Source organism: Mustela lutreola, chromosome 7 (assembly GCF_030435805.1).
Source record: "Mustela lutreola isolate mMusLut2 chromosome 7, mMusLut2.pri, whole genome shotgun sequence".
NCBI classification, from domain to species: Eukaryota; Metazoa; Chordata; class Mammalia; order Carnivora; family Mustelidae; genus Mustela; species Mustela lutreola.
In genome coordinates this window covers 115,942,738-115,968,138 of record NC_081296.1, presented here as the reverse complement: position 1 = coordinate 115,968,138, position 25,401 = coordinate 115,942,738, and the positions used below count along the sequence as shown (strand labels likewise).

Sequence of the window (25,401 nt, the reverse complement as noted above, 5' to 3'; positions counted from 1 at the left end):
TCGTGGATTTAGATTATGTGCTTGTTTCACCCCATAAATCTAGTTCCCATAACAAAGAAGGACAGTTTGGCCATTACAATTTTATAAATAACCTCTTAAAATAGTTAAACCAAACACAACTTATACTTATGTTGGTTCCTATTTGTATTGACTTTCAAGCAAAATTGTAGACTGCACAGAAACTAAAATCAGTATAAAACAAGACAGTACATTGACCTACATAAACACATACACATGTAGGTAAAGGATTAAGCCAACAGAGGTGTTTGGCCACCTGGAGTGTTATTGTTACTGATGTTGGTCATATTGGGGTTTTGGTTTCCTGGCAGCTGAATTAGAAGAGAAGTATTTTTTTTTTTTTTTTTTTTTTAATTTTTTTTTTTTAAGATTTTATTTATTTATTTGACAGAGAGAAATCACAAGTAGATGGAGAGGCAGGCAGAGAGAGAGAGAGAGGGAAACAGGCTCCCTGCTGAGCAGAGAGCCCGATGTGGGACTCGATCCCAGGACCCTGAGATCATGACCTGAGCCGAAGGCAGCGGCTTAACCCACTGAGCCACCCAGGCGCCCAGAAGAGAAGTATTTTTGTCTAATAAAGGAAGCAAACACACTTGTGTAAGGAGTTACATATTTTCTTCTGGCTTTGAATCCAAACAGAACTTTGCCATATGGGACTTTTGTTTTCAAGCAATAAAGTATACTGATCAAGATCAGGGATACTCCAACTTTTTGTTAAAAGAACCAGTTAGGACATAGTTTAGACTTTGTGGGCCATATGGTCTTTGTCTCAACTACGTGACTTTGCCATTACAGTGTGAAAAGAGTGATCGTAAGTTAATGAATATTTCTGTGTCCCAATAGAATCTTGTTTGTGGACACATTAATTTGAATTTCACATATTTTCAAATGTAATGAACTATATTTTTCTTTTGATTGTTTCCAGCCATTTAAAAATGTAAAAACCATTTTTTGCTGAGTGGCTGTACAAATAACAGTTAGTGAGCCAGATTTGGTCTTCAGGTTGTAGTTTGCTGACCTCTGCTTAAGATTACTAGGTGTGTATCCATTCTTCAGTGGATGGACATCAGGACTCTTTCCGGTTCAGTGAGAGAAAGATGATTGTTACATGCTCTCACTGATATGTGGAATTTGAGGAACAAGGCAGAGGATCACGAGGAAAGAGGAAAAAAGTGAAATAAGAAGAAACCAGAGAGGGAGACAAACCATAAGAGACTCTTAATCTCAGGAAGCAAACTGAAGGTTGTTGGAGGGGAGGGATGGATGGCTGGATGGTGGACATTGGGAAGGTGTGTGTTGTGGTGAGTGCTGTGAATTGTGTAAGACTGATGAATCACAGACCTGTATCCTTGAAACAAAACCAAACAAAAAAGACCATTATTGAATGTCTAGTCAGTTTGTCAGATTTCTGTCCTGTTCAAAATTGTAGCATTTCCACCCCTAAAGTTCTTAGATACCTTCCCTAATTTAGCTTTCTTCACAGAACTTATCATAAACTGAAGTATTATATATGTGTATGTATGTGTATATATATATATATGTATAATTTATATATATGTGTATATGTTTAAATATATAGAGATAGAGTTCATTTCTTTGTTAAAGAATTAGAGTAGATCTTAGAATTATTAGAATAAACATTTCATGCAGGCAGACAATTTTGCCTCTTTTTTCACTGCTAAATAATTAGCATCTAGATAGTGAATGGTACATGGTGGATGCTCAATAAATATGTATTTCATCAACAGGTATAATTCTGGGGTCAAAGGGCATATGCATTTGGAAAACATCTCTATATAAAAGACCACCAGCAACTAGCTGTGATCACTCAAAATGACATTATAGCTAAGGAAAAAAGAGTATAAGACCAAGCTTTGAGAAACTCCTACAGTTAGATGTCAAGCAGATGGGAAAGGCTAAAGGAGCACTGAGCAGTAGCTGGTGATATCAGAAATAAATGGAGATCTAAGGCATGTGGGTGGCTCAGTGGGTTAAGCCTCTGCCTTCAGCTCAGGTCATGATGCCAGGGTTCTGGGATCGAGCCCCGCATCAGGCTCCCTGAACAGCAGAGAGCCTGCTTATTACCCTCCCTCTGCTGCTCCCCCTGCTTGTTCTCTCTCTTTCTCTCTCTCACGCTGTCAAGTCAATAAATAAAATATTAAGAAAAAGAAAAGTGGGAGTATTTGATTTTATGTAAGTCGAGAGAGAAAATGAACCACTGTTTTGAAGTCTTTTAAAAGACACATAAAATAAAATGTGAAAAATTCCGTTTATATTTTGCAACATAGAGCTTATTGCTGGACTTGATAAACACAGATTTACTAGAGTAGTGGAGACAGATGCAACATTGGAGTGAGGAGGAGTAATGTGTAATAATTAAGACAGTGTGATTTTGGCGTAGGGACAGTCAAATCAACATATGGTAATAGCATAAGATAATGAGCTTAAAAATTGCCCCAAACATATGGGGAGATTTTATATGTCAGAGACAGGCAAATGCAGATCTTTGGGAAAGGTGAGACCATTCAATAATTATGTCATTGTGTTTAAGGTTTATCCATATGGGGGAAAAAATTCAATTTAACCTCTCCACACCATGGCAATCAATTCTGGGCTTTAAAGATTTAAATATTAAAAACTGTCATTTTTTACAGAAGCAGGAAAAAAATCCTAAAATTCATATGGAACCACAGAGGACCTCAAATAGCCAAAACAGTGTTCAGAAAGAACACAGCTGGATGGTACTGATGTAGAGACATATATACCATACAGAACCCAGAAATAAAGCCTGGTTAACTAATATTTGATAAGGGCACCAAGGAATACAGAATGGGGAAAGGATAGTCTCCTCAACAAATGGTGCTGGGAAAACTGGATGTTTACATGCAAAAGAATGAAATTGGATCTTTATCTTTCATCACACAGAAAAATCAACTCAATATTAAGGAATTTAACTTAAGACCTGAAACTGTAAGACTCCTAGAAGAAAACATAGGGGAAACTTCATGACATTGGTCTTGGCAATGATTTCTTGAATTAGACACCAAAAGAACAGGCAATAAGATTGGTAAAAGACAACTTGAACTACATCATACTAAAAAGCCTCTGCATAACAGAGGAAAATATTAAAAAAGGAAAAAGGCAGCCTATGAATGGGAGAAAATATTTTTAAGGGCTACATTGGATAATGGGTTAATATCCAAAACATATAAAGAACTCATACAATTCCATAGTAACAAAAAACAAAAACAGAACAATAATTCAATTAAAAAATAGACCAAGGACTTGAATTGGCCATTCTTCATAGAAGATATAGAAGACATACAAATGACCAGCAGATATATGAAAAGATGATCAATATCCTTAAGCATCAGGAAAATGCAAATCAAGATTACATTGAGGTATCACCTAGCATCTATTAGAATGGCTATTACAGAGAGAGAGAGAGAGAGCATGATAACTGTTGGCAAGGATGTGGAGAAATTGGAACTCCTGTACACTATTTGTGGGAATGTAAAATGGTATAATTGCTATGGAAAACAGTATGCAAGTTCTTCAAAATTAAAAATAGAACTACAGGGTCACCTGGGTGGGTCAGCCAGTTAAGTGTGTGCCTTAGACTTAGGCCATAATCCCAGGGTCCTAGGATGGAGCCCCAAGTAGGGCTCCCTGCTTAGTGGAGAGTCTGCTTCTCTCTCTCCCTCTGTCCCTCCCCTCTGCTTCTGTATGTACTCTTTCTCTTTAATAAATAAAATATTTTTTAAAAAGAGCATAAGGAATAACATGGAGGACACTGGGAGATGGAAAGGAGAAGTGAGTTGGTGATGGGGAGATAAACCATGAGAGACTGTGGACTCTGAGAAATAACTGAGGGTTTTGGGGAGGAGGGGGGTGGGGCCTTGGGTGAGCCTGGTGGTGGGTATTAAGGAGGGCACGTATTGCATGGAGCACTGGGTGTGGTGCATAAATAATGGATTATGGATCACTGAAAAAAAAATCTCCTACAATTCCAGGGGGAAAAAAAAAGAACTACCATATGATCCAGGAATCCCACTTATGGGTATTTACCCAAAATAATTGAAGTCAGGATCTCAAAGAGACACTTGCCCTCCCATGTTCACTACAGCATTATTCACAACAGCTGAGATGTGTAAACAATTTAAATCTATTGGTGGATAAATGGATAAGAAAAATGTGGTATACACATACAGTGGAGTATTATTCAACCTTAAAAGAAGAGAATCCTGCCATATGAAACTGTGTGTATGAAACAGGAGGACATTATGCCAGGTGAAATAACCAGTCACAGAAGGACAAATATTGCATGATTCTGTTTGTATAAAGTATCTAAAATACCCAAACTTATAGAAACAGAATAGAATGGTGATTGCCAGGGACTGGGGAAGGGGCATTGGGAGTTGCTTTCAGTGGCTAGAAAGTTTTAGTTATGCAAGATGAATATGTTCTAGAGATCTGCTGTGCAACATTGTGCCTATGGTTAACAACACTGTATTGCACACTTGGACATTTGTTAAGAGGTACATCTCATGGTAAGTGTTCCTACCATAGTAAGAAGAAAAAATATGTAGGAAACTTTTTGATTGGATTTTTAAATTTCTTAAATATGAGGCGGTTTGACTAAACAAGTATAAATTTAACTTTATTAAAATTAATATTCATAAAACTACACCACAAAAAAAGTGAAAAAATAATCTACAAATTGGGAGAAAGTACTGAAATTAAGCAGTAAAGGGTAAGCTTCCAGAATATATAAAGAGTTCCTATAAATTACTAAGAAAAAGATAACCACATAGAAAGATAGAGAACAGATACAAATAGGCATTTCTCCAAAGAGGAAATACAATTAAAAACATAATTTTGACCTCTAGATTCCCATAATATAATTGTGGCAGCCAAACTTTGCTCACAACTCTTCTCCCCAAATCTCTAGGCTAACAAGGATAATAAAGTTACCCTCAGAGTACAGCTAAAGCTCAGGTAAGAGACAGAGAATACCATAAATTTTTAAATTTTATTCATGTCCAAGCCAACAGAGTAGACTCTGGGACACACAACAGTGCTGGGAGTCAGGAGGGAAATATACAGAACAGAGGAAGAGGCATGTGGTCTCAGTCAAGATGGAGAACAGAAAACAGAGACCAGCATTCATCATCAGAATGAACAATCGCATCCAGAATGCAAAATACTGAGGCCAGGACTGAGACCTAGGGAATCAGAATACATGCTTTTGTGGAGCTGGGCAGCTTGGAGTGTACTTAGGATAAGGAGAAATAGTTTTGGGAAGGCCATACATCAGGGGCAAAGAAAAGCCTTGGGAGACTGATGTTTTTCTTAGAAGCTTAGTGGTGAAAGGGTGAAAAGAAGTGTCTGAAGAGAAGAGGACTAAGAACAAGATGTAAGAAGTTTAGATCCAAATTGTATTGTTTACGAAGAAATTACACTTAATTGCTGGAACAGAGGAGGGTGTCTTTGAACTAAGGAATCTGGTAGGATAACAGAAGAAAACTTGACCCTACACTCTCATTTCTCTCCCTCTCCTTCCCCTACACACAGAGGACTCTACTTCTGCTGGTTAAGAAAAATACAAATAATGATAAACCAAAAAAAGGAGAGAGGCCATATATAGATATAATATATAAAGATGCTGGAAAAGAAATCAGAAAATAGAGCTTTTCAACATGAAAGCACGTTCCTACAAAAAGCCATGGTATAGAAGAAAATGCATATAGCACCCAAATTAAAATTAAATATAGTGAAATGAATTTAAGATAAGAAAGAATTTCAAAAGTGATAAATCCAAAAAATTAGTTTGGAAAGAGAAATACAGGAGCTGATCAAGTCAGAAAATAAATGAAAGAAGATAAAAATAACCTTCAAGTGAAGACTAAATTACAAGGTGCCCACATTCTATTTTTTATTATAGACTAATAGTTATAAGAAGATAGAGAATTAAATAAAAAGAGCAAAAAAATTAATGAAACAGAAATATAGAAAGAGGTACACCATGTGCCAACATGTAATAGAGAACATACCTATAATAACCTAACATACATAAAATTCGTGTCTACCAAAACAGGAAATAAAACAGAAAGAACAGAACTGATGTTTAAACAGTTTAGGAAAGCAGCCTGAAACAAACAAACAAACAAAAAAAACCCTAAACCTGGCCCACTGCATACTAGGAAATAGGGGGCTGTTATCATGAACTTTAAGGTATGTCCTATACACCTTATAAATGTCCAGGAAATACAGTAGACATGCTAGGTATTGACAAGTGCCCATTTTGTGTTCATTGTTTTATAATAAAAGCATTCCCCCCCCATCAAATAAATGAATAAAATCTAAAAAAAAAAAAAGTTGGGGGGGCGCCTCGGTGACTCAGTTGGTTGGGCAACTTCCTTCAGCTTAGGTCATGATCCTAGGGCCCTGCATCAGGCTCCCCCTGCTCTGCAGGGAGCCTGCTTCTCCTTCTCCCTCTGCCTGCCACTCTGCCTACTTGTGCTCTCTCGGTCTCTGTGTCAAATAAATGAATGAAATCTTAAAAAGTAAATAAATAAAAGCATCCGTCAGAATTGTGTGATACTATCAAGCCAAAGAGAGGTGAATCACGTATGGCGTTTTCATAGATAATATATAATGGAGAAGAATCATACGAAGTGTTGAGAATGAGGACCCATAGAAATCTATGCTAGGTGTTTAAACAGTGAAGACAGGAGAGGTCAGCTTGGTAGGGAAGGTCCTGGAGATCTTAATACGGTTAGCTGCTGGTGACAGTGTGCGTGGATCTGACTGTTGGGTGTTTAGAGGCATTTACTTCCACAAGGACTGAATTGTCCACACCACCATGCTCCATGAGAATCTGTCCCTTGTATCAGGGAAAGGTGTCAGCTCTCGGAGTCAGTCACTTTGAAATGGAGAAACTTTTGAGAAGGGGTGAACTAAATGCAGAAAATGATTAGATTTATTAGGGAGTGAGTGGGATAAGATCAAGGGTCATTTTGAGGAGCAGGAAGAATGTAAAAAGATTAGAAAGTCAGGGCAGGGGACAGATGGTGGTGTTGCTGCAAACTGGTGAGAGTTTTGGCAGGTATTGGGCACCAGAGTCCTAACCTGAGGATCTTTCAGGAAATGTCCCCAAAAGGGCCACATGCCATTGTGAAACCGTAATGGATAGCATTCTGAATCAGGCTTAGCTTCTAGAGGCTAATGGGCCTCCCACGGTCACAAGCTGACTCGGGATAAATTTCTGTTGATTGTCTCTGTCCAGAAGCAATGGTGTGTTGTAGAAAGAGTAAAAGGCTTTAAAGTCACCCAAACCATGGATCTCTTAATAAGCTTTGCTAAAATGGAAAGAATAATACCTATATTGTATAGTTTGGGTAAGGATTAAATTGTTGCTATTCTTTTTTCTTCCAAAGCCTGAATCAGTTGACTCTAAGGAAACGATGTTGAAATCTCTGCTGGATTGTGTTTGAGCCTTAGGAGAAGGACACTGGGTTTGCCACTCTGCTAAAATGGTAGATGCTGTGATTTCACAAAAAGGCCTAAAGCTGCTCACCATCCTAGGAAAGAGACCTTTTAAGTCACTTGATGCTTTTCCAGAAGGTTGCTCTTATCCCATTGATAAAAACAGTATAGGTTTTTTGTTTGTTTGTTTGTTTTTTGGCTAAAGTATCTTACCTGACAGATAAGAAGCTTCTGAAGATAGTGGCAGTGTGTTGTTGTTGTTTGTCTATACCCAAAGACGTAGCACGATCCTGGCACTCACAGGTGACCGACCGTCTGTTGATGAGCGAATGACGTAGCCAACGAGGACAGAACTCTTCGAGTGCTTTGGAAACTCTGGCGAGCTTGGGGAAGGAGTTATTCCCTTTTCTTCGACACTGCTCCCTCAGCGTCCTAGATTACATAAAACTGGCAAACCAGGGAAAATAATAGCGTAAAGATCTTGTTCGGGTAGGAAACAGCACCAAGGGCTGAGCAAACTCTTTCTCTAAATGACATTTTCAAGACAGTTTTGAGGTGTTCCGGGTATTTAAGAAGAGGACACTAGGATATGTTCTAGAGGGCTCTGTTATAAAATGCAAGGCTGCAGGTTGATTTCCCAAAGCAAAGATATTTCGGGGGCCAACACCTTCAGCTTTGTGCTAGGGGCCAGAGCATCAGGTCAGAAGCTTGTCGTTGGTTGTGATACCCAGGAGCAGAGGGACGAACTAAAATGGTCTCTGGTGGGATTCAGCTCATCTTCCTGCCAAGCTGACGTGTGTCAATACAGGGGTTCTCCTGCCGAGTGGCTTTCTCCTGGAGTTCTGGCTTTATGAGAAGTAACACTTAATAAGCGTGTGTTAATGGAAACAAATGCTAGGCCCCATTATTAGTTGATGTTCCGTGGGTTCCAGTTTTGGGGAGCCTATTTGTCTGTTCTTCAGGAGAGAGGAACAAAACTTGTAGTTTTTAAAAAAAAATTTTTTTTTGAGATAATTGTAGGTTCTCGTGCTTGTTGGAAATAGTGCCGAGAGATTCTCTATATGCCTTTCATCCAGTTTCCTTTATAACCAGAAAATTGACATTGATACAAATCATCAACCTTATTCAGATCTCACCTGTTTTACACACACTCGGGTGTGTGTGAGTATATGTGTGTGGTTTTATGCTAATTTTATTACAAGCGTAGATTTGTGTCATCACCACTGTGGTCAAGATACAGAAAGAGTTGTGTCGCTCGGATCTCTTGTGCTACCCTCACACCGGACAGCCACCTCCCTCCCCTCCAGCTTCCCGAATCCTGGCAACCGCCTATCGATCTATGCTGTTACTTCCTCCAAATTACTGTGTGTATCCGCAGTTTGTTCCTTTTTATTGCTGAGTAGGATGCCTTGGCACAGAGGTACACAGTTTGTCCAACTGTTCACCTGCGGAAGGAAATTTGCATTGCTTTCAGTTTGGAGCTATTGCAAAGTAGAGCTGCACTAAGCATCCATGTAGAGTTTTTTGTGTGAATTTAAATTTTTCATTTCTCTGGCATAAACCCCCAAAGGTGTAATTATGGGTCATATGGTAAGCACATGCTTACTTTTGTATGAAACCATCACACTCTTTTACAGGGTGGAGGTACGATTTTGTATACCCAGGAGTGTAAATGCAATCTGGTTTCTCTGTGCCCTCACATCATTAGGAGCTATCGTTATTTTTTTTTTTTTTATTTTAGATAGACAGTGATGTCACATTGTGGGCTTAATTCATGTTTCCCTAATGGATAATAAGGTTGAACATATTTTCATGTGCTTATTTTTTATCTGTATGTTCTCTTCAGTGAAACATATTGTCTTTGCTCATATTCTTTTTTTTTTTTAAAGGTTTTATTTATATATTTGACAGACACAGCAAGAGAGGAAACACAAGCAGGAGGAGTGGAAGAGGGAGAACCAGGCTCCTGCAGAGCAAGGAGCCCGATGTAGGGATCGATCCCAGGACCCTGGGATTACGACCTGAGCAGAAAGCGGATGCCCAATGACTGAGCCACCCAGGCACCCCTCTTTTGCCTATATTCTAATTGGGTTTCTTTTAATGTTGAGTTTTGAGACTTCTTTTATATTTGAAATATCTCTTCCTTGTTGCATATGTAGCTTGCAAGTATTTTTTCCGCAGTTTGTGGTTTGTCTTCTCATTCTCTTCAACTTCTATACTGTTACATATAAGCCCATGATGCATTTTGAGTTCGTTTTTGTGTAAGGTGTGAGGCTTAAGTTGAATATTGTTGTTTATTTGCCAGTGTATGTCTAATTTCTCCAGCACTGTTTGTTGAAAAGGCTATCTTTCCTCTGCCAATACCAGACTGTCTTGATTAGTGTAGCTATATAGTATATCATAACATTGAGTAGAGTGATTTCTACTACTTTGCTCTTTTTCCAGTGGTCTTAGATATTTCCAGATCTTGTACCTTTCCATATAAATTTTAGAATAAACTTGTCTCTGCCTTCAAAAGAGCCTTACCGATACTTTAATAAGAATTACATTTAACTCATAGATCAATTTGGGGAGAGACAATTGACATACTTACTATGTTGGGTCTTCCAACTCTTCAACACGATTTCTTTCTCCATTAACCTAAGTCTTTTTTGATTTGTTATTTTCACCAGCATTTTGTAATTTTTGAGATACAGATCCTATCCATGTTTTGTTAGAATTGTACCTAAATATTTCATTTTAAAACTCATAAACAGTATTACAATTTTAAATGTGGTTTCCACATATCCATCTTTTTTTTTTTTTTTTTTGCATATTTGTTTGGGATTAAGCGCTCATATGTTGCTTTTCTTATAGTCAATACATTCACCTATCAATGTACTGCTGCCTTTGATATGCCCTGGACAGAAATTAGATCACGTTTGCAGGATCTGGGCCTCCGGTAAGATTCCTTGAGGCAATAAGTGAGGTTCAGGGACATCTGTTACATGTAAATACTACATGCTCTGTGACAGTGTTTCCTATTTGTGGACATTTTCACTTTGGTATCCATGTCTATTTTCTGGATGATGGCAATTACAATAAGTTTGATTACTGATATGTCTAGTTTCTCAGCAATGAAGACATTGGTGACAAATACCAGTATAAGTAAGACATACACCAAAATTCATTTAGGGCTTACTTCCCAAAGTCCTTTTAATAATGTCAACATAGCATGTTATATCAAAAAGATGATAATTTGGTTTCTAGGGTATGTAGAATACTAATGAGTTTTAAAGGAATTTTTTAAACAAAAAACATATGTATTTCTCCTGTACTACTAAATAAGCTCTTGCCTATAAAAAAAGTTTAACTTTGGTCCTAAAAATGTTGAAAAATTCTGGTCACCATGACAGCATACATAATATTAAGTAAACAATCAAATAGCTAGCAATGTTTACTCTTGTATTTTCAGGTCTTGTCAATAGCATTGATACAAACTTAATTAAGATAGTAGATACTACATTTAGTGATAGAAATTCACAACAAGGGGCACCTGGGTGGCTCAGTCAGTTAAGCATCTGCCTTTGGCTTCGGTCATGATCCTGGGGTCCTGGGATCGAACCACGCATTGGCCTCCCTGCTCAGCGAGGAGTCTGCTTCTCCCTCTGCCTCTGCCCCTTCCCCTGCCACCACTCCTGATCTCTCTCTCTTACCCACTCTCTCTCTCTCAAATAAATAAACAAAATCTTTAAAGAAAAAAAAAATTCACAGTGATGTACCCATCATTTAAGGAAGGCTGCTTCCATTAAATGAAATGAAAATAGAGGGTCACTATCATAAAGTTGATTAATTGTAAAATGGCCACGTTTTCGCTTTGCCTGTATAGACTTTTCCCCAATCATTCCTTACTTATACCCTCCTCTGACCTACTATATATTATTTCCACTAGAGTTGGCTTCTTTTGGCAACATGTTAGTCTTTTCCCTGTAGCTTCGACTGACCTGGTAAGTTTGTCTTGTCTTCCTGGTAAGACTGGCAGGCAACCTGCATGAAGGAACTGTGTGGTACCAGTTTTTAATTGTATGTATATATATATATATATATATATATATATATATATATATATTCAGCTATAATAAACACTGTATACCAGTACTACATAATTATTGAATGAAATTAGGTAGTCACGTGTCTTGCAATGTTCTATCCCATGATAGTGCAACTTAATTTTGACCAAATTTGCCAAATGCCAGTATTTTCTGTGGTTGGGAATGGTGATAGTAATGATTTTCCATATAGTATTTTGTTATAGAAAGGCATACACACAAACATACATATACATATAACCTGACAAATCTTAGGCATACAGATCGATAGATTTTTTGTGTGTGGGTATATACCATATAAATGCTACTCAGATCAAGCTAAATTTTTTATCACCCTGGAACATGGCCCCATGCCTTAACAAGGAATTACAGTGCCCTTCCAAAGCTACCACTATTTTAAAAATTGAGTTATAATTCACATGTCATAAAATTCATCATTTAAAAATGAATAGTGGAGTGGTTTTAAAAAAAAAAAACTCTAGAAAGCATACTTGAGTATATAAATATCCAAATAGCTATGCCCTTTTGTCTATTCTAGTGGTCCCAGAGAGCTAAATTCCTGAGGCACTTTACTTATCGTGAAGGGTTTAATTTACCAGAAAGCTCAGTCTGATATTGCTATCCTATTTCAACTATATGTAATAACATAACAGACTTTACTCAATAAGAACATATTGATCAAGGTCTAGTCTGGTAAATGTCAGCATATTGGGAGAGTGAGTGGAAGAGCTTAGTGTTCTCTGAAAAGTTTCTAACTTTATAGTTCAGAGTTATCTTTACACATAAACACACTGATACGTGTATATACATATATACCACATCCATAATCTATATATGAGTGTTAGATTGTGAAAAAATGTTTCAGTGTGATCCCAGTTGTGTGAACATTGATCTTTGGTTTTATTTCAGTTTTCCTTCCACTTAATAATTTCCCAGTCTTTTCAAGACATCATAATTTTCTAGCTATTATTTTATATATATGAATATATATATGAATATATATAAATAAAATATATATATATAAATATATATATAAATATATATATATAAAATTATATATATTCATATATATAAAATTATATATATTCTTGATTTAATCATTCTGTATATACACATATAGGTATATATGTATATTGGCACATATATATATTATACAATCAAATAATCAGATCTCAAATTCCTTTTAGAATTAAATGCAATATGAATGAATGACTCACCTATCTTTTGCTTCATTTACTACTCTGACTTATTTTGACTACCTTTAGTTTCTACAGTTGTTGTCTACACACACACGCACACATGTAGATATATTAAATTGCATACATAATTTGAAAGAATGATAATGAACATCTTTAGGAATTTTTGTTTGCTCTCTCTACTGGAAGGTTGGGACAGAAGCTTATGAGTCAGGTTCTTTTTCAACCAACATTATATTGTTGAAATTTATCTATGTTATGTGTAGTTCTTTCTTTTTCATTCTTGTGGCTGATAACAGTCCATTGTATGAACATACCACAATGTATTGATCTATTCTAATGTTTTTTGATCTTTGTGTAATTCTCAGCTTGGAGCTGTTATAAGTAGAGCTCCTACAAATGCTCTTGTTTATGTGGTTTGGTACATTTCTATAGGCATAAACCTAGAAGTGGAAATGTTGGGTCTTCGGGGATATATATGTTCAGCCTTTGTCAATATAGTCAGGTAACGGAAGTACCTGGGAGTATGTGAGAAATGCATTCTTTTTTTTTTAAATTTTTTATTTTTTATAAACATATATTTTTATCCTCAGGGGTACAGGTCTGTGAATCACCAGGTTTACACACTTCACAGCACTCATCAAAGCACATACCCTCCCCAATGTCCATAATTTCACCCCCTTCTCCCAACCACCCTCCCCCCAGCAACCCTCAGTTTGTTTTGTGAGATTAAGAGTCACTTATGGTTTGTCTCCCTCCCAATTCCATCTTGTTTCATTGATTCGAGAAGTGCATTCTTTTAAAGAAGCTGGAATGTCATTTGTCATAGGCAACTTTAAAATGATCATTGCCAGATTGTTTCCAAAATTGTTACTACTCTTTTGGATAATTCAGTCAAATACATTTTAAAATATATTTCTAATCTTAGAAAATGTTTTCACATGTGGAAAAGTACTCTCGTTTTTACTTTTTAAAAAAATTGAGGTTAGTTGACACACAATGTTCTGTTTCAGGTGTACAATTTAGCAATTTGAGAAGTTTATACATTATGCTATGTTCCCCACAAGTGTAGCTGCCATCTGTCCCATTACACTGCTATTACGGTATTGTTGACTATATCCCTTGTACTCTGCTTTTTATTCCTGTGATTTACTCATTCCATAACTAGAAGCCTGTATCTCCCCCAGCTTCTTTACCCATTTTGCCCAACACCCCATCTCCCTTCCCCCTGGCAACTATCTGTTCTCTATTTATAGTTTTTTTTTAAAGATTTTATTTATTTATTTGACAGAGATTATAAGTAGGCAGAGAGGCAAGCGGGGCGGGGTGGTGGGGTGGTGGGAAGCAGGCTCCCTGCTGAGCAGAGAGCCCTGTATGGGGCTCAATCCCAGGACCCTGAGATCATGACCTGAGCAGAAGGCAGAGGCTTTAACCCACTGAGCCACCCAGGTGCCCCTATTTATAGTTCTGATTCTGCTTTTTTTTTTTTATAGATTCCATTTTTGAGTGGGGTCATATGAAATTTGTCTTTTTCAGTCTGACTTATTTCACTTATCATAATACCCTCTAAATCCATCCATGTTGTCGCAAATAACACAATCTCATCCTTTTTTATGGCTCTGTAGTATTCTACTGTGTGTGTGTGTGTGTGTGTGTGTGTGTGTGTGTGTGTTTGTATTCCATGTTTTCCTTATCCATTCCTCTATTGATGGGCACTTAGATTGTTTCCATGTCTTAGCTATTGTAAACAATGCTGCAATAAACATAGGGGTACATATATCTTTCTGAATTAGTGTTTTCTCTTTCCCCGGGTAATACCCAATAGTAGAATTATTGGATCATACAGTATTTCTATTTTTAATTTTTTGAGGAACCTCCATACTGTTTTCCACAGTAGTTCTACCAACTTACATTTCCACCAACAGTATACAAGGGTTCCTTTTTCTCCACATCTTTGCCAATACTTGTTGTTCTTTGTCTTCTTCATATTAGCCATTCTAACAGTTGTGAGGTGATACCTCATTGGGGTTTTTATTTGTATTTCTCTGATAATTAGTGATGTTGAGCATTTTTCCGTGGGTCTGTTGGCCATCTGTATGTCTTCTTTGGAAAACTGTCAATTCAGGTCCTCTGTAAAAATATTCTTATTTAGTCAAATATACACACATAAAAAAGTACAGACATAAGATCAAGAATGGAGAACAACTGAAACTCTAAGTTTCATCAGATCCCTAACTTTGGGAAGTTAGTGGCCCAGAACATCAGCACGTTTAGCTAAAAATTGGGAACAATTCCTGTTTTTTCCTTTTTATTACTTACTTAACTGCAGAACCAAAACCATGAAAAATTTGGTAGAATTGGTTCACTACATTATTATTTATTTTTAAGATTTTATTTATTTATCAGAGAGAGAGAGGGGGAGAGAGCAAGCACAGGCAGACAGAATGGCAGGCAGAGGCAGAGGGAGAAGCAGGCTCCCTGCTGAGCAAGGAGCCCGATGTGGGACTCGATCCCAGGACGCTGGGATCATGACCTGAGCCGAAGGCAGCTGCTTAACCAACTGAGCCACCCAGGCGTCCCTTCACTACATTATTTTAAACAAAAATCTTAAGTCTCACTTTTGTATTTGTAGTCTATTTGCAGAAAATTTATGTCTAAAGTGAAACCTATGAATTTTAACCTATAATCTCTTACTGGTTATAGCAGTCTTCTGTAGATATGACCTTTTACTTAAATAATGGAAGTTAATTTGCTTTGGTTTTATTTCATTACCTTGTCCCTGAGTTAATTCCTTGGGGGGTTTGGATACCCCAGAAATTGGCAGACTAACCTCCAGACAGCTGCTCTCCCTTGGTCTGCATGGCTGCTTGGTTATACTTTAAAAAAAAAAAAAAAAAGAAAAGAAAAGAAGGTGAACTTTCTTTCCTTCCCATAAAATGAATGAGAATTGAATTCCTGTAGAGAACTTTACTTCATTTGTTGGCAGACTTTAAGCTCCTCATTCCCAAGAAGGATTGTAAAAATGTTTTATGTTCAAATGTCACTTGCCTTACTCTCTCCACTGATTTTCACCAATTTAATACCAATTCAGTTGGATCGGTGAGGGGAGATTAATTAGGAATGCATAACTTAATTGCATCAAAGGAAGCAGGGATTTTGAAGAATGTCAGTGGTAACTTCATTGCCTATCAGAATGTCATTAATGCATTTATTCCTTTGTCCTAAGAAAGAGAACACAGGGGTCATCTGCCCTTTTCAATTACTATTAAAAATAGCTGACACTATATTATTCCTGGCATAAGATTTCGTAGATAATCATCAAAAATAATTTATTTTAGTAGTGAGAGACATCAAAAGTGAGCCTTATTTTGTTCACTGCTTTCAGACACTTAAAATAGAATAATCACCATTATCCTCATTTTCAGATTAGAAATTTGATATAGAGTGATTAAAAGTGATCATTCTGTTGTCCCTGAACTAGGGCGTAGTGAGTGATAAGAGACTGCCTTCACTAAGATTAAAGCTCTCAGCCTTCTGTCTCATTACAGTTCCATAGACAATTCCATACAAGCCATGTACAATTCTATTTTTGTCTCAGGTGAAATTGGTTTTTCTTTTTCAAATGCAAATGAAGAATTTAAGGGGAGGGTGATTCTCATATACTACTGGGTTAGAGAGTAATTTGATATACTTTCTGGGAAAACAATTTGGCAAGATCCTTGAAAACGTTTTTATATTTTACACACTAATTTTTCTCCTAAATAATCTGTCCTCAGACAATCTGATGGAGAGAGTATTTGTTATACCTTGATTTATGAAAGGGAATACTACAAATCCAGATATCCAGTTAAATGAAGTGGTTAAGTTTTCTGATTATATGATGGAGTATTATGAATGATTCAAATTGTTTTTAAATCAGTATTTCATGGCATGGAAAATGATTATAATGTGATATTGGGTAATCATGGAAAGAAATAAAGGTTTAGAGATTCAAGTTTTATGAAAATGATATATACATATATAAATATGTGTAAATAATGAAGAAAGCTTATGTTCTTCTTTATAGGTTTATGATTTCCTACATTTTATATAGTGGTTATTAAAATGCATTTTTTAGTGTATTCAAAGAGTTAATAACAGAGTGTAAAGCCTTCTGTGGGCTTTGTCGAGTCAGCCATTTCCTTAGGGAATCTTGATTTAACTCTTTGGTTTCTAATTAAAGTATTTAGGCTTACTTTTCTAAGCTTTAGCAACATATGTAATATTATAATGGGTGAAAGTGATGGGGAAACTGCCATTTATCAAGTATGTTCACTCCCTGAGAATATTTAGCTCAGGTGCTTTCCCTGTACACACTAAAGCTTATATTTCAAGTATGATAACTTCCTTTTGCAAACAGTAATGGGATAAATAAATATTTTTTCAATGCATCCTTATGTCTTTACCAACACACTAAAATATGCCACACATTTATTTGAAGCTGAAATTAAAGTGTTTGAAATGGAAACATCTGCAGAGAAATCTAGGCTGTTCTATGGTGGTAGTAGTGGTGGTGGTCCCATCAGTGATTTGCTAATAATTAAACTATATTTTGATTAATAGGACCTTAAATCATTTTCAGAAATTAGCATTTATATTTCTGTATCTGCAAAGAACCAGAAAATATGAAAGAGTGCCAAATGTTGCATTTTATTCTTGGTTAAGCTTCATTGAGGAACATGGCTTAACAACTGGAACTCAAAGAGTTTTGGGTTTTGCTAGTAACATATTGAGAAGCCTGGGGCAAATCACGTAACCTTTATCCAGTACATCTGCCTTATCTGTAAAATGGGGCACTGAACTAAGAACAATGATTTTTCAAGCTATTCCTGACTGGAAGCTCCAGGGGGGCAAGGACTATGAGAGTTTTTGCTCTTGGATCTGGAGGGCTTGAATACTAGTCAGCATGTAACTAATAGATAACCAGCTATCACTAGCTCTGAGTTAAATGAGTGACTGGGTGTGCCCTTGGCATAATAAATAAATAAGTTTAAAAAAATTTATTTCTCAGATCATGGCATTCTTTTCTTTTTTCAAGGTTGGTTGTGGAATTCTAAAAGTGATTCCTTCTATAGAGCTCTAGCTCTTCCAAAGAGAAATCTTATTCCTTATCTTAATTAAGAATCTAATTTATAACTATCCTGATATGAAGAGGGGATAAATAATCACTTTCAGTATGGATATTTTCTACTGAAATGTAATTTCATTCATTTATAACTACAAGATACCCATTAGGGAACCTACCCACAAGAGACTGGATATAACACTTGAGGCAGAGTTCATTGAAATTGGGACTAAAGGAGCAGGTGTTAGAATCATCTTGAACAGTAATTTTATCACTTAAAACTAAATTTTGCCTTGCCTAAGACACTTAGTAGTGCTTTCATTAAAAAAAAAAAAAAAAACGACAACAACACTATACTCATATTTCAAAGACAGACACAGCATATAAGGCACATGCTCTATCCAGGGGTAGGGAAAGAGCTTGCCACTGTGTGTGACTTGGGTCTATTTCAACTTAGTTTTAACTTGTCACTTTATGACATCTGGACTTTAGTATATAGCATCAATAAAAATAATAAATGAGTCAGTGTCATAAGTGGAGTGAAACAAAAAGGGAAAAATGCACTTAAAATGTAATAAAAATCCTCTTTCAATATGTCACTGAACAGAGAATATTACTAGCATTAGAAGATTTCATTTGCTGCATGAATCCTGAAAGAAATAATTAAAAGGACATAAAATGACTGTTACCACAGTGAATCTAAAAAATTAAAAATCCTGTAAGGTAAATGAAATAGAAACAGAATGATCTATTTTCCATTAAGCTGTTCAGTGTAATGTGTATGCATGTGTGTATGTATTTTGCAATTATTTTTATTTTTTGGCTTTTCAAGCACTAATTTCATTTTCAGCTTAAGGAAAATATTAACATGAGCTAGTGCTTGAAATATCTTCAGGTTCAGTGCTGAAATATTTTCTTAATTTTGCCTGGAATCTCATCAAACAGCCAAGATACAGAATTCAGACTGGGGTGGAAAATCAAAGAAAAGCAAATTGCTTTTGCAGAGATAATGCGACAATAAACTTTGTAAGAATGCTCATGTTCAACAGGGATAATAAAGCCATTGTTTCCTTAGTCCTGCCCATGTGTAAGGCTAAACTGGGCTAAACTCAAACCCCTTTATTTAATTCCTTCAATGGACCTATGAAATAAGGGCTATCCCATTTCACAGATGAGGTTTAAAGAGATGAAATAATTTAAGCTACAGAGTGGCAAGTGATAGATTCAGACCCAGACCCAAGTCTTCCTGAGCCGACAATCTTTTACACAACTCGACACCATAAGTTGCCTCCTAGCCTTCATGGGCTCCCTTCTCACCCAGGCCATGCCCTGCCCTAGTACATTTCTCATTGTATTTTCGTTGTTTCTGCACATGCCTACCTCTCCCTACTCTATGGTTAGCTCCCACATTGCAAACATAGTGTCTCATTTACCCTTCTAGTTCCACAGGTTTAATGCAAGGGTGTGCCTCATCATAAAAGCTCAATAAGGACCCATGGAACGATTAATGTCAGAAGTCATTATAGGTTAATATAATAGAACATTGCATTATTATGGAAAAAACTGACATGGAAGGAAAGTGCAAACTGCTTCTAAACCTCTGTTAGGCATTGTTTTCCTCAAAGATGAGATTTTTTAGGATAGGTGAGTTGATCCCCACTCCCTATGGGAATTCAAAGAGTATAAAAAACCTACAGAGTAGCTTAAGTGATACAAATTATAGGGATAGTATTAGGAAAGATTAAGGGAAGGGATATGGAAAGTATTAATAGTCTTCACATTTATGATGGATTCGTCTTCTACACAGGGAAGCGACCAACTTTTCATCGATAGTGAGCCCCAAACAAAAAGAATACTCAGGATATTTCAAGACTTGGGTAATTTTTAAAGGTTCAAATGCATGTAGTACAGGAGGGAAAACTATTTCATATTAAAACTTTATTCAGTATAACTTAATTGAGAAAGATCAGTTCAATTTGAGAGGTTGAAAACCTTGAGAGAAAAACATTTCCGAAAAGGAATAGTTTACCAAGGGGGTTGGGTGAGGATTCTAAGCGAGTATGTATATGTATCTTTAAAGTGAGTAGCACCAATTCTGTAATCATATCTTGCTTGATGATGCTCTGATTGAATATGGTCGGTAGTGTCCATTTTAATCTGGGTCCTTAATTGCCCTGTCTGAAAGCTACAGGCAGCAAGAGCTCCCTAAACCTTAGATGGAGAGCTGTCTAAGCATGTTTCTGCCATTTGTGCTCTCTTCTGAAGGATGCCTAGAGCTTGAGTTCTCCTGTTTCCCTCAGCAGTCTTTAGGGGTCAAAGACCAGGGTGAAGGGGGGCTGTCATGCGGTAGTGGTCCCACCTTTTGGCAGTGCCACTTCCAATTGTCGAAGCCCGACAGAAGACTGGTGAATACCCTTTTCACTCCCTCGACATAAATTTATTTGTGAAATGAAAATCTTTCAGAGTGACAGAAGACACACATAGAGGGTAGAGTTCTCTCAGCCCATGCCAGCAAGTCAAGTTGCAAGGGCACTTTCGCTGACTTTGTTGTCTCGTAATTGATTCATATGAATCCACCACCAAAATGGAGTAAAGTCCATTATCCTGAATTTTGTTTCAACTCTAAAACAGAGACTAGACTGAAATGAATGTTAATGCCCTAGTTTATTTAGCTCTTGGAGGAAATTATATTAAGATCTTTTTCTGAGACCCTTCTGGACCCCCTTAAGACTCTCTGCTTTCTATGGGGAGATCCATACCCCTCTCCAAACTTTACTTGTGGTGCTGTAGTGTAATAGTCCCTATACTCATCAGCTCATCTGAACGGGTTATTAGGTCCTTGAGAGGAGAAGTGTGTCTTTTAACTTTGCATTCCCAGTGTCTAGTACCGTGTGTTGCAGACTTTGTCATGGTCAGTAAATATTTATTGGATGACTTTTATTTCCCCTGAAATAGCCATTTTCTCTTTTCTTCTCACTTATTCATTTCTCACTTTCTTCAGGTTCTCTCCATCTGTCCCAAGGACATGAGAGCTGATATCTGTGTTCATCTAAACCGGAAGGTTTTTAATGAACATCCTGCTTTTCGATTGGCCAGCGATGGGTGTCTGCGCGCCTTGGCGGTAGAGTTCCAAACTATTCACTGTGCTCCTGGGGACCTCATTTACCATGCTGGAGAAAGCGTGGATGCCCTCTGCTTTGTGGTGTCAGGATCCTTGGAAGTCATCCAGGATGATGAGGTGGTGGCTATTTTAGGTACTGTGAACTTTCCTAATGTAGTAGCAAATGTGTAACAGTTTTAGAGATTTTGCTTCTCAGGTTTCTTAAGAGAAATTTCCTCTGCTTGGTGACTTTGGAAATTGGGTCACTAATGAGATGATGAATCTTAGTGAAAACTAGTAATGCTCTTTCAGCAAAGATCATTAGTACTGGTCACAGCTTAATGAGCTGTACAAGGGTTTGATTAAACTTTCTTTGGCAGTGGTAAGACAATACTTTTTAGATTAGAGCTGATCATAGCCTAAGGTGACTGTACATCCTGGTGTTGATAAGTGTGAAGAAGATGGCTTGTGGAACTATTTTCAAATTAGCAACCTACAATGTTAGTCTCAGAGGGGCCATAGAACCTAACTCAACACTTTCCTTTAGAGATGAACAAAATGAGGACCAGAAAAGTTGAGTGGCTTGACCAGCTGGTTAGTAAATGAGTTAGGTCTTGAGTACAGATCATCTTATTCTAAATATTTCTGCCTCATTTGTCTCAGTGGACCTAAGTGATGAGCTAAAAGTGTTGAGGTAAGTGAATTTGACCCATTATATTGGAGGAATCATAATACAAGTAAATTTAGGTTTATAAAGCTGGTTCTGTCCATTCATGAGCCAAGAAAATTATTTGGCTAATAATAAAGTTCATTCTAAAATTCAGAGGCCCAGTAGATGGTTATACTAACAAAAAAAGGCAGTGATAGTATTTGTAAATAACCAAATTTTTAAGAAATTACATGTTTGGGGCAAGGTAATATATATATTGGTGAAACTATATGAAATGGCATTTTTAGATCATTTCTGCTCAAATCTTTGTAGCAAGTTCATGAAGTCCACATAGATCTAAAAGGAAGCAATGAGGTCAGAAGAGAATCACCCCTTGTTTTTCTCTGAAGTAAAAGAAGTTAGAATTGCAGGATGTCAACTCCATTTTCATCATATTTTTCATGGCTCGTGTCTCATGAAAAATGAGCTCAGTTTTTAAACTACTGGATTTTTTAGCTACTGAGGTCAACCTACCATATCTTGAATGCCACTTATTTTTGTGAGTCAAAGATTGACTTATGTGTCTGAGAAGCTGCAAAAAGCAAAACCCAGCACAGAAATGAAGAACTGATTTCAAAAAGCACAATTGCCTGAAAAAAACAACAGACTTGAGAATTGAGAAGCAGTGACCCTTCGTGGGAAAATAGGTTCAGTAAAATTCATAAGAATTACAGAAAGCGGTTCAGGATTGCAAGGGACCGAATACAATTGTTTTATAAACCTCTTCTTAACTATTTAGAAATAATAGTACAGTTAAGGGGAAAGCTCTTTTAGGAATGATTTTTATTTGTGATTTTTGCAAGAGAAATTCATACAGTACCTGAGCATCAGCACTGGGTATGTGTTTATTTTTATTTTTTAAAAGATTTTATTTATTTATTCACAGATAGAGACCACAAGTCAGGCAGAGATCACAAGTAGGCAGAGAAGCAGGCAGAGAGAGAGAGGGGGAAAAAGGCTAACTGCCTAGCAGAGAGCCCAATGTAAGGGCTCATCCCAGGACACCGGGATCATGACCTGAGCCGAAAGCAGAGGCTTTAACCCACTGAGCCACCCAGGCACCCCTGGGTGTGTGTTTAATTCCACTTGGTGTTTATTCTGCTTTGTTTCCTGGAGTATAAAGGAGTTATAGATAATCCTTCATAAAAAGTGTACGTTTTGCCAGAACAGTCCTTTGTGGTAAAACAAAGCATAAACACACTACAACCATTCTTGTTTGCTTTAAGAAGAGGATAGAACACATACCCGAAACAGGTGTATTTTCTTTTCCGGCACGTTGGTGTCAGTGGTGGGCGGAAGGTTCCGGGTACACGGTGAAGCTGGTTCTGCCTCGTGATGAATGACCTCAGCTGTGTACTCATTGTCATTTGCTTTGCCCCATTTTCTTCATCACAGCCTCACCTTGGTAACTTATTTTCTAGAAAGAAGGCTGGAAAAAGCCCCGGGTGCAGTGTCTCCGGCTTGGGTCTGTCAAGCTAGAATCATTTACGACTCAGTGAGACAGACAAAATGCATTTTCTTTCCCTTTTAAAATAAAATGGTAGCTGGTTTTGCACAACGACATAGTAAAAATGAACACAGGGCTCCTGGGTATCAGACCAGCCTCATCATACATCTGTCACATTTTATTTCTTTGTGTGCTTTTTGTTTATCTTCTTCAAAAAATCCTGGGATTCAGAGACTTTTCATTTCTTGGTTTAATGAGTCAAATTATATGTACACTTCCCTCTTCCCTGGAAAGTTTTCTTTCCTTTTTTCCATGGGCCTTAACCATAGATTAATTCAGCTAAAAGGCAGTCAGATGATTTAAAAAAAAAAAAAAATTTTTTTTTTTTGACCCGGAAGTGATCTCTGAGGGTGGAAATGTGTGTGTGAGGCAGGGAGGCACAGTGGTGGCCAAGGCTGTTGGGGGCTGGCAGGCTGCCTGGGTGCCATGGGGCCCAGCAAAGACACTATCTTATAGGATTCTGTGGTGTGGGTCAGTGATGACGTGACAGATGCGGAGATGAGCTTTGAGAACTCTGTCCCGCTGTATAGAGCATTCTGCCAACTTGGGTTTCTTGGAGAGGCAGTGTGAGGACACTGTGCACTGGGCGTGTGGACTCGGGATGAGCTTCTGCAGGAGTGAGGGTGTGGAGCTGTGGACGGGCTGCCCTTGTGTTCACACCATGTGCCCGTCCACCCTGGAGGCAGCTGAAGCCCAGCCTGGAACCTACCAGAAAGGCCTTTCCCTACCAGCCCCCCTATTGACTTGTAGATCCTCTCTCCAGCTCCGTTTTGTGACTTCTTAGTCTTGTCATGTCCATTTTGTGACTTAGTCTTGTGGTTTCCATTGAGGATGTATGGTTTCAGGCTTCTCTAAGTTAAACTACTTTCTTTGACAATTACGAGAACGGCGGGAGGGTTAACACTCAAGATGCCTTAATAATGTTTTAAGAAAGGCAGAGGAAAAGGGAAATCCAGTAGTGTCACTCCTGATATTTGGGGCCTGTCCATTCTTTCTTGCTCCTCCTGTTTTTCTTCTTCCTCTTCTCATTTTTTTGGTAGTTGAATTTTGAAATAATTACAAGCTTAATGAAAAGTTGCAAAAATTATCAGGGTGTGGAGTTTGATATATATCTTTAGGTTTTCTGCTTTATCGAGTAAGTTGACTGGGTCTTCTGCCTGCATAAACTTTGGGAGGTATTTATAGGTTTGGTTTCAGACCACCACAAAAAAGCAGGTATCACAAAAAAGTGAGTCAAATGAATTTTGTGATTTCCCAGTGCATATGAAAGTCATGTTTACTCTATACTGTAAGTTTAAGTGTGCAATAGCATTCTGTCTAAAAAAAGGATATACCTGTATTTAAAAATATTTTATTGCTAAAAATTGCTAACCATCATCTGTGCTGTCAGTGGCTCATAATCACTGATCACAAATCACTGTAACATCTACTAATAATGAAAAGTATCAAATATCGTGGAAGTTCCTCGAGTGTGATAGAGATACAGTGAGCAAATGCTGTTGGAAAAGTGACACTGATAGATTTTCCCAATGCAGTGTTGCCATAAATTTTCAACTTGCGAGAAAACCTGGTACATGGGTGGGTGTCCATGTGTCTCACTGCTAATGTGTTTTCTCTGTGTCTCCTTGCATTTGCTATAGTTTGTGTTGTTTGGTGGATGCTGCTGTATAATTTGGTGCATGGATATTCCTAACTGTATATCCTCATAGTGAACTGTGGCTTTCAGCATTGAGCTGTGTCCTTTTTCATCAGGTCTAATGATTCTTTGCCTTCTAAGAGTCAGAAAGAAAGAACGTATCTCACATCTGAGCTTATGTCAGAAAAACGAGACTTTATCCTGTTAGGACCGTAATCAAAGGAACGAGACTGATACAAAGCGAAGGTCAAGCAAAGCTTTATTTTGCGCCAAGCATAGAGAATCAAGGCGACTGGTTGGGGTCGCCTCTTTGAATCAAACTGACCGGTCAGGGTTGCCTCTTTATAAGAGATGGCCTTGACTGGTCAGTTTGATTCTCGATGCTTGGCACAAAATAAAGCTTTGCTTGACCTTCACTTTGTATCAGTCTTGTCCCTTTGATTACGGACCCAACAATCCCAGTTGTCCTCTTAGGAGAAACAAGTGGGCCTTGCTGTCTTTTACACTGATTCATTTGCAAGTTGATTCGTAGAGAAGAGAGGTCATTTTATTTTA

General features: G+C 37.5%; 1 protein-coding gene across 1 annotated transcript in view; it reads left to right on the top strand.

Moving 5' to 3' along the window:
* Positions 1–25,401, top strand: part of KCNH5 (potassium voltage-gated channel subfamily H member 5) — a 314,735-nt gene that overhangs the window by 225,099 nt on the left and 64,235 nt on the right. The window contains exon 9 of the mRNA XM_059182266.1: positions 20,896–21,148. Coding sequence (XP_059038249.1) covers positions 20,896–21,148 — 253 coding nt within the window. The remainder of the gene's footprint in view (positions 1–20,895; positions 21,149–25,401) is intronic.